Source organism: Pinus tabuliformis, chromosome 8 (assembly GCF_031772625.1).
Source record: "Pinus tabuliformis cultivar Carrire ecotype Pingquan chromosome 8, CPIR1, whole genome shotgun sequence".
In the NCBI taxonomy this organism is placed as follows: Eukaryota; Viridiplantae; Streptophyta; class Pinopsida; order Pinales; family Pinaceae; genus Pinus; species Pinus tabuliformis.
In genome coordinates, this window is record NC_142294.1 from 1,046,915,061 (window position 1) to 1,046,925,318 (window position 10,258).

Sequence of the window (10,258 nt, forward strand, 5' to 3'; positions counted from 1 at the left end):
CCATAATTTGCTCCTTATGGGACCACACAAAGGGCAGCTGGGATTGGAAGAGATCTTAAATGAGGTGATGGCTTAGAAATTTGGAGGATATGGGTATGGATCTTTATCTTCATATAGATCTATTATTGAAGCTAGAGGATCTAGAACATGATATGTTGGTACTGGATTAGAATCTAGATCTCGATCTCTATATACGGATATCTGGTTTGCTGGTGGCTGTGAGTATGGGTCTATTGCTATTATTGGTGCTGCTAATGCTGCTAGTAGTGGTGCTACTGATGCTGGGTCTACTTCTGCTAGTACTGCTATTGTATCTACCCCAACTTGTGTGTGCCTTTGCAGGTAATAGACCCATAGTAACTGGGTATCGATCTGGAACTAAAACTACAGCCACACTCTGATACAACTCATCTGCAACCTGAATTTTTTCCTTCAATTTAGATTTAAAACACCATGTTAATAAATGCAACATTAATTTTTCATCTCTTATTTTATATTTTTCTTTTTTAATTTAAGAAAGAAAATAAGTTATATTATGAATGACTTTTACTTAATATATACATTGATTTTGAGCCTCTATTTTATTAATTAAATCTTTTTATAATATTTTATATTCTCTTTAAAACCCTAAAATACCATGCTAATAAATGCAACATTAATTTTTCATCTAATATTTTATACTTTTCTTTTTTTATTTAAGAAAGAAAATAAGTTATATTATGATTGACTTTTACCTAACATATACATTATTTTAAGCCTCTATTTTATTACTTAAATCTTTTTATAATATTTTATATTCTCTTTAAACGGTTTTAAATCTTTATGAGGAAAAAATATTACAGTAAATTTGAAGAACATTAAAATGTGAAAAGCTGGGAAGTGGGTTTGGGTCAATGCTAAACAATATCGGGGCATTTTAAAACGAAGAATAGCCCGTCTAAAATGGGAGCAAGCAAGGAAGAAACGGTCTCAAAAGAAAAGTAATCGAGCCCTTTGCAAAAAGCACTCAAACAAGTCTCCTCCACAAGCACGTGGCAACAATATGTCCAAAGGAAAAGTCATTGATGATTCTGTCTTATATAGTTCCACATCCACACCTCTCACCTGGTCATCTGATCTTTATGTGAAAGAATTGTTAAATGCAAAACAAAGGTTGGAGGTTTTAGAAGCTAAAGGGCAGGAAAGAGATCATAAAATTCATATAATAATGGCTGAGATCAATGTGTTAGCAGAAAGCAATAAAATTTTAAAAGAACAAGTGACATTACTATAGGAAGCTCTCCTGATAGGGAAGACAGAATGGCAACGCATGAAGGCGGATGTGCAAAACATAAAGAAATTTGTAGTGGAAAGTACAGAGGTGGTGAATGTGAAATCATCTCAGGATAAAGGGAAAATGATTGCCCAAATAAACAACCATGAAGAGAACGCAAGAGAAGAAACAAAAGGAGATTCCACCAAAGTTTCCAAAACTTGGGCTCAAGTTATTAGCAATTCTTCTAATAAGGAAGGAGAAACAAATATTCAGGTTGACAACATGCAAGATAGTGAAGGCAAGGAAAGACAAAATAGGGCAGCAAACATAATTATTAAAGGGGTGAAAGACTATGGGAAAAATGAATGTACTCTTGACCTTGCAAGAGACTTCTTGAAAGACAAGTTGCTATGGCAAGGACAAATATGTCAAGCATGGAGGGTGGGTAAGTTTAACAGGGAGAGAGCCAGGCCCATAAAAGTCATTATGCCTAGCTTGCGTGATAACTATATTATTCTAAGCAAGAAACATCTCTTGAGGGGTTCCCATTTTTTCCTAGAAGAAGATTTAACTGTAAAACAACAAGAGGAAAGAAGAGAGGAAATTTTAAAGGTTAGAGCAGCAAGAGATGAAGGAAAGAGAGCATGGATTTATAAAGGCAAAGCTGTGATAGCGCAATTTGGACCTCCTTCCAGAACAGAGCAGCAAGATGGTAATAGAGAAGAGGCAACAAACTCTTCAATAGGAAATCAGAAAGCAAGGTCGGTAGGGGAAAACACGGACAGACTCAAATGTGAGTCTTGCATGTCAAAATAAATAGAATCAAGTCATACCCAGGTTTCCTTAAGATTAGTTTGTTGGAACTGCAGAGGTTACCCATGGAGACGAGGACCTGGGTTAGGGCCTATTGCGGAAAATAGAGACATAATTTACCTCATAGAAACACATGAGCATGAAGGGTGCAAGACACCTTTGTTTGAAGGATATTGGAAGATGGCAGTGTGGAACAAGGCAGCAGGGAATGGCAAAGGGCACAGAGGTATCATGGTTTTAGTAAGGGAGAAAGAAGGTCATCTTATTCAGTTAGAAAAATAAGACTCAAATAAGCAATTCATTTGGTTTAAAATATCAAAAAATGGAAACCACATCAGAATTGCAGCATGCTATTTTGTGCCACAGGTTTAAAAAATCGACAAAGGTAGAGGGCTTGACCACAAAGATCCATTTGTAGCTTTAAAAGCGGATATTGCAACATATTCGCAGCTAGGTGAAGTCCTTATAGTGGGTGATTTCAATGCTAGGAATGCAAGTGAGCAAGCTAGCATTCTTTGTTGTAAAGATGATTGTGACCCTATTTGGCTTACAAAAGAAAGTAATCATCAGTGGGAAAGAATTTCAGAGGATAAGGGTTGCAATATCTTTGGTGAACAATTGCTTACTCTATGTGGGGCTTTTGATTTAGTCATTTGTAATGGCTTGACTAAATGGGCAAAGTCCAGTAATTTCACTTGCAATACTTACAACGGAGCAAGTGTGGTAGATTATGTAATTTGCTCGCATGGTTTGTGTGAGAAAATGGAAGAAGTTTTGGTTGGAGATCAGCTGTGGGATTTGAAATTAGATCACAAGCCAATTTATTTATGTTTTTCTTGGATTGGAAAAAAACAATTAGAGTAAAAACTTCAGCATGTCCAACAAAATCTCCCACAGGGCAGAATTCTTTTGACGCCAGAAAATTATAATACCTTCAAAATGATGCTAGAGAGGCTCTTTGAGAAGGAGAAAATTACAATTCACAGCCTTCATAGTCATGAATTAACACATTTAATTCAATGTGCACTGGCAAAGTGCAAAAGAACAAAAATTAAGAAGTTTGAAACAAATTGCTTTCCGGTTAATGCTTGGTTTGACGAGGAATGCAAAAAGGCAAGGAGAATGTGGAAAGAGTCAAACAAGGATAACATAAAGCTCAAATCGTACAAGCAGTTATTAAGCAAGAAAAAGGCCAATTTCATGGTTTCAAGGAGGGAAGAACTAATCTTCCTTGGGAAAAATAATCCCAAATTATTTTGGAAGGAACTCCAACCAAAAAAGATACAAATTGGAAATAATATTACAGCTTCTAAATGGTTTGACTATGCAAGACAACTCTATGAGCAGGTTCCCAAGGTTGACCCTCCCCCCTTGGTCAACACTGATACTGAACTCTTCATAGTATAAGAGATAGAGATGGGTATCAAGAAATTGGGCGTTGGAAAAGCAAAAGACTTAGCTGAACTCCAAGCATAATATCTAAAGTGGGGCTCAAAGATTCTTGCACCTCACATTACAAAAATCTTCAACAACATCATACAACAAGGGCTCCCCACAGATTGGTCAACTAGTCTAGCAATACCTCTTTTCAAGAGCGATGATGTCAATAATCCCTCCAGTTATAGGATCATCATGATAAACCCTTTGTTTGCAAAGCTATTTGGAAGCATGCTAGAAAACAAAATTAGCAAGTGGGTAGAAGAAAGAGATAAGCATGCTAAAGGGCAAGCAGGTTTTAGACCTAAACATTCCATAGTTGATCATTGCATAACTTTAAGGCACACTATTGAAAAAGTTTGGGAGAAAAAGGAAGAATTCTTTTGTTGCTTTGTTGATTTCATAAAAGCGTTTGACTCGGTTCCTAGGGATAAACTTTGGCAGAGAATGGAGGAACTTGGGGTTCCTAAACATTTGAAAGCAGCTGTGCATAGGCTGTATGAAGATGTGAAAGTCAAAATTAGAACTTCAACAGGCATTTCTAAAAGTTTTAGAAGAGATATCGGGGTCAAGCATGGTTGCTCACTGTCTCCTACCCTTTTTGGTTTATATATCGACAAGCTTGAGGAGTGGTTAAATTCGCAAGGGAGTGATGGTATCTATTTGAGCAAGTTTGTTTTAAGGCTTCTTTTGTATGCAGATGACCTTATTCTAATTGCTAAATCAGCTCTTGGTTTGCAAGAGCACTTACTATTCCTTGAGCATTTTTGTAGAAGTGTGGGGATGCAAGTCAATATTAGCAAAACGAAAGTAGTGGTCTTCTCTAAGAAAAGAAAACATAACCAGCATAAGTTCTACTTTGAAGGCAACATTTTGGAAGAAGTTGCGGATTACAAATACCTCGAGATTGACTTGAACAAAAATCTAAGCTGGAATGGTTGTAGAAATAAAAGAACTTTGGGGGGTTGGAAAGCATTTTATGCTTTTCAAAATAGGTGTAGAGAGGCAGAGTTATGGGACTGGAAGACCACTCAAGCTCTTTTTGGGCTTCTAGTGATTCCGGTGATTCTCTATGGTTGTGAACTGTGGGCTAGCAGTACCTCCGACATGTAGTGGAGACAAATTGAGAAAATTCAGAAGCGTTTGATTACAAACAAATTTAAGATTAAAAGCGCAGTTCCTTATGATATCTTGTTAAGTGAAACATGGACTGCTCCTATTGAAGCAATTGCTATGGTGCGAGTCATAAGGTATTTAAAAAAAATTGAGCAAATGGAAGAGGGTAGATGGCCTAAGGTTATCTTTAATGATAGATTGTGCAAGAGCAAAAAAACTTGGATGCAGCAAAATAACAAATGGTTTAGTAAATGGGGTATTTGCTTGAACGCGTGTTCCATAAACAACAAAGAGATAAAAGCTATTGTTATGGAAAAATTCCACAAATGTACTTGGGATAAGGAGCTAGGAAGAAAGAAAAATTACTATATTGAAGTGTTTAATCCCACTCATAATCATCAACCAAAAGCATACATAGAGACCAATATTTCTTGGAGAGCCAAAATTCTTATTGCTAAGTTAAAGACTAATTCTCATCAACTCCGTTGTGAAACAGGGCGCTGGAAAAGGCCAAAAGAAGTGTGGGAGGAAAGGGTATGCATTTTTTGTTCTTCCGGAAAAGTGGAAACAGAAAAACATTTCATTTTAGAATGTGAGGCCTTCAAAGACAACATGGAAAGTTATGCAGATATGCTGGCAGCTAGCTCTTGGGATAATCTATTTAGCGAGGGGTTTGTCGAGAAGCTAGGAGCATTTATTGTGAAGCTTCATAGAAAAAGAGCCAAATACATCAAGCAGATGAAGAAGCAATCTGTCCCATAGACTATCTTTAGCCTCATAAACATTAAAATAATTTCTTTTTTTCTTTCTTTTCATAAACATGGCCACCAATTTTCTAAACAGTTAAACTCTTGAGAGAATGCTAGCTAACCGGCTAACCATTAAGGCTGAATCCAACAATAAAGACACCTAACTTAAAAACAACATAATCAAAATTACATGCTCCAATAAAAACATTGCATACTTCAACGATAAAAGGAGAAAGCTTCACATTTCGCACATTCATTATTTAATTGATAGGTAGGTTTCCATTTTCCTTGATATGGGTTTTTTCATTATATCTGGTTGATGATGATGCCCAGGTGGAGAAGTATGATCACAAATAATCAATTTTCTGTCCTTGGAATGAGGCAGCTCTGCTCTGCTGGATTATCGCCACCAACAGTTGAAGGAGAGGAAGATTATAACACCAAATTCATGTCTAGAATGTATGAGATAGTAAAACACGGTAGTAATTGGGATAGCCTGAGCCTTCATATAGAAGATTCAAGACGAAGGACAACCAGATTGAGTCTGAGTCATGTTCACATTGATCAAGTTCTACTCAGATTGAACAAGGACAACAACTCCTCCAAGTCTCCCTACGACGCCAAATGTGCTCTCAAGTTTTTTCAGTGGGCAGGACACCGACAAGCGATGCAACACACCATTCAATCCTACTCGATCACCATCCATATTCTTGTTCGGGCCAACATGTTTCTTCATGCACAACCTCTGCTTGAAGATCTCATAAAGAAGTATGCCCCTTCTTCCCCTTCCCCCGGTAAGACGAGCCTCTTTATTTTTGAAGCATTGCTAAACACCTATAATTCGATGGGTTCCACTCCCGCAGTGTTTGATTTTTTAATACACACCTATGCAAAGGCAAGAATGTTCGGGGAAGCTATCAATACTTGTCATCTCATGAAAGACCATGGGTTTGTTCCGAGTCTCCGGGCCTGGAACACCCTTCTTCAAGTTGTTAAAAAATCTGATCAAACTAAGATGGTTTGGAAAATATATGAAGAAATGTTGATCAGCAGAACTTACCCTAACAACATTACTCTAAATATTTTGGTCAGTGCCCTCTGCAAGGAGGGTGCACTGCAGAAAACCATTGATTTACTTGATAAAATTCAAAGGAAAAGAAGTACCAGTGCAGGTGTTGTCAATGCTACGCTTGTTTTGCGTGCTCTGGAAGAAGGAAGGGTGGAGGAAGGAAACATGTTATTAAAGAGGATGATGAAGAGAAGTCTGATTCCACTAGCTGTTGCTTATGCTTTGATGCTTTATGGAAAATGTAAAATTGGTGACTTACAGCAGGCCATGGAGATTCATCAAGAGATGGTCATGAAAGGGCTTGATGCTAGTGACTTTACTTACACCGCCCTCATTGGTGGCTACTGCAGCAAGGGAATGATTAAGAAAGCAAGAGACCTCATGACAGAAATGATACAACAAGGCATGAAACCTTATGATGTGACATATAACTTTCTTATTCAGGGATATTGCAAAATAGAAAGCCTAGAGGAGGCCTGCAGTTTGCAAGATGAAATGTTGGAAAGAGGCTTTCTGCCTAGTGTTTCTGCTTGCAATGACCTCATTTCCCAACTTTGCAAGAGAGGGCAGGCTCCAAGAGCCAATCACATGTTCACAATGTTGTTGGAGAAGAATTTTACTCCGAATGAAAGCACTTACAGTAACTTAATTGATGGATATTGTAAAGAAGGCAACATACAAGAGGTCTTGAAGTTGTATTATGAAATGGAGTACAAAACTCTCACACCTAGTATTATGACATTTAATTTGATTGTTAGGTGCCTCTGTATGAACATGAAAATAGAGGAAGCCAGAAGGCTTCTGAGTGTAATGCCTCAGAGAGGTCTTATTCCTGATGCTTCTATTTACAAAATGGTGATGGAGGGATTGCGTGGGATAGGCAAGACTGAGGAGGCTTCTCAGCTTTGTCATGAAATGACCAAAGAATAGTTATATGCCTGATTCTCATGCTCATGGCCTGCTCATTAAGGATCTATAGTCAAAGAAAAATGCAGAACATAAATTAGCTTTTAGATAAAATAATGAAGTTCGATTTGAAATCCAGTGGATGATGGCATTCAAATTGCACCGTATTCTTACAGTTATTTGTTTTATTGTTAAGTTGATTATGCATATTGCTTTGTTACTGAATGGCAGCTGGAACAAGGTGAACACTTTTATTTGTCGAAGTGCTGTGATGAAAGCAGCTTCTCAGTTTATATAATAGCCAGCTGACTTCCACAGGTACCTCTATCCATAAACGAGCATTTTCAAAAGATATCCTTTGTGTGTACAGTCCAATGTATGGTCCATTAATTATGTGGATCAGGCTTTGAATTAGGTTACTGTCTGTTTGTTCAGTGCAACAACTAGGGCTAAGTGGTCCACCTTTGTAGAGTAAACATAATGGTATTAGGAAAACGTCTATTGGGCCTAAAGTTGGTGGCTATATGCAGTATTTATTTTGGTAATAGCACGTCGTAAGAAATTTTGGGATTGTAGTTTTACTGGCATCTGCACACTATAGATGTCATATGGAACGATGTTCTTTGGTCAAGTCATTTTTGACCCATGTCAAAACTTTTGCTGGCAAATGGCAGCTCGATGGCAACATGATTTTGAGGATATCAATTGAGTAACGCTAATTAGCAAGGACCTAGGATGTAGACAAAAAAATTACGGAGATTTTAATGGGAGGAATCTAGTTAATGGAGCATCCGTTGCATCTTCACCAAAATAACCAAACAATGAATTTCATTGCTGGAGATCAGAGCTCGGCTAGGGTTAGATGGTGTGATGGTTTGGATCTGATTGCCTTGATTCACCATCGCTTTTTCTTTAACTCTTTCTCCTGACAGCGTAGCTGTCCTATGGTGGTCCTACACAGCCAATCATGCTTGTCACGAGCCCTGCAGGCACCTTGAAATCGGATTTTCTGATTTGAGGACAGCTCTGGTTATTCACGGAAACAATTAATCCATTGACTACAGCCATGGCTCTCATGAAGGCTCCATGAAAATTTGTTCCATAGGTCTTCTATGAGGTAATGAAATTTCTTTTGCTGAAACTCCCATGGATATTTCAAATGATGAATATTCGAGTGTTTGTGATTAGCTTAAACGACACACAATTGGGGAGTTGGTCAGTTGAATTCCACCTAAGTCCATTATTAAGGCCTGGGTTAAGGAACTCTAGGAGCCACGTGGAATCTGGATGAGAGAGTTTGAGAACCCATAGTGTGACTAGAATGTTTATTGTTTTCATTTATGGATGAATCACATTACACTGCTATTGTTGCGGGAGACCCTTGGTTTTGTGGTAATACCTTAGTGTTTCTGTCTGTGAGTTCAAGTCTCAAGACTTCTCAGTTGAGCAGTCTGCCCAACTTTGCAGCCCCAATTGGGTGGAATTTCCAACCCTATCTATGCAATTCTGGTAATTTCTGCACTGTATTTAGTGCCTATTTGGGGTTTTATCTGCCATGAATTAATTCGCTTCTTTTTCCCTAGCCTTCAAAAATGAGTCCGTGTTAAGTTTCACATGTCAAACGATTTGGATGTCTATATTTGGGTTAGGGAAAAGTGGTCAATGTAAACAGACCCTCGGGAATGTGCTCACTATATTTACCCAATTTCCCTGGTACAATTATTGAAATGGGATAATTTTTTTTTTTGATTTTCTATCTAGTTCCCAAAACTCACTTTGGATATTTTCGTTGTGTTTGTCTCAGCAAGACAATTTCAATGATACAAATTTTGTCCAAATCGGACTCTGGAATCTCAAGTTATACTTCTTTAAAGTCTCATTAGCTCCAAAAACGCCACACCTTTCCTGCCATGTGGCATCCACGTGGCATATTACTATACTGCCACTTGGCAGGGACTCTTGAGAAGTTAGCGGGTGCATGCCTACGTGGCATGCCACATGTGGTGTATGCGTGAAACTTGTTATATATATATATATATATATATATATATATCTTTGTTACACCGGAACCGCTCCCGATAGGTGGGAAACCCGTTCCAATGGTTCCCGTGCTCCTGGGAGCTTTGGAACTATATGGGAACATTACCTTTTCAGTGGGAGTTGCAATGGGAGCTGTGGAAAGTTCCAGGACCTTTGAAGACTGTTTTTTTTTGGAGTTTTCAGCGTTCCCTAAGGTTGGGGAAAACAAAGCCTATAGAGAAATATGTTGAACTGCCCACAAAACAAGAGCTTATGTTGAAACCTTCGTAGGAAGAAAGGCCAAAGACATCCTTAACACTGATATCCTTAATTGAGACACTGGAGCAATCTCTTGATGGGTTAAGGAAAAGTGTGATACCTCGACGTAAGGGCGATATCTGGGATGTCATGCTGATGAGTATTCCTTTTGTTGTTTATGTATATATATCACAGAAGATTATGTGTGCATATTGTTTGTGGCAGTCAATGCTTAAACATTAGAGTTGCTTTTCCTTTTTCTCTTAAGAATAACTAGAGAAACAAATGTAAAACTGTTCCTTTGTATTTTTTTACCAGATTGTTTCAAAGACTGGTCATGTGTTAGAGAACTGATAATGAACTTGACATTTTATATATATAAGAGGGAGAGACTCAGGGAGAGAGATACCTAGAGAATATATTCATATATAAGAGAGATTATATATTTATTATTTATATATTTAAATTGATTTTAATATTTTGATTCAATATTAATTTTGATTCTTATATAAATTATATAATTAAAAAAATAATTTTTATTTTTTTTATTATATAATATTACCGCTCCTGATTAGGCGTTTCCTGTAAAGTTTGGGGAAACCTCTAGCTATTCCAGACACCCGTACCCAAGTTCCC

The 10,258-nt window shown here is 37.6% G+C and overlaps 1 protein-coding gene across 1 annotated transcript; it reads left to right on the forward strand.

Annotated features, from left to right (window-relative positions):
• Positions 1–5,622: 5,622 nt before the first annotated feature.
• LOC149238948 (Pentatricopeptide repeat (PPR) superfamily protein) lies at positions 5,623–7,483 on the forward strand. Its single transcript, XM_089373247.1, has one exon. The coding sequence runs from the start codon at positions 5,690–5,692 to the stop codon at positions 7,367–7,369; it is 1,680 nt and encodes a 559-aa protein (XP_089229373.1). The 5' UTR covers positions 5,623–5,689; the 3' UTR covers positions 7,370–7,483.
• The last annotated feature ends 2,775 nt before the right edge of the window (positions 7,484–10,258 follow it).

What these genes read in the sequence shown, in the direction of transcription:
- LOC149238948 (XM_089373247.1), top strand. Translation starts at nt 5,690, where the DNA reads ATGATGATGCCCAGGTGGAGAAGTATGATCACAAATAATCAATTTTCT.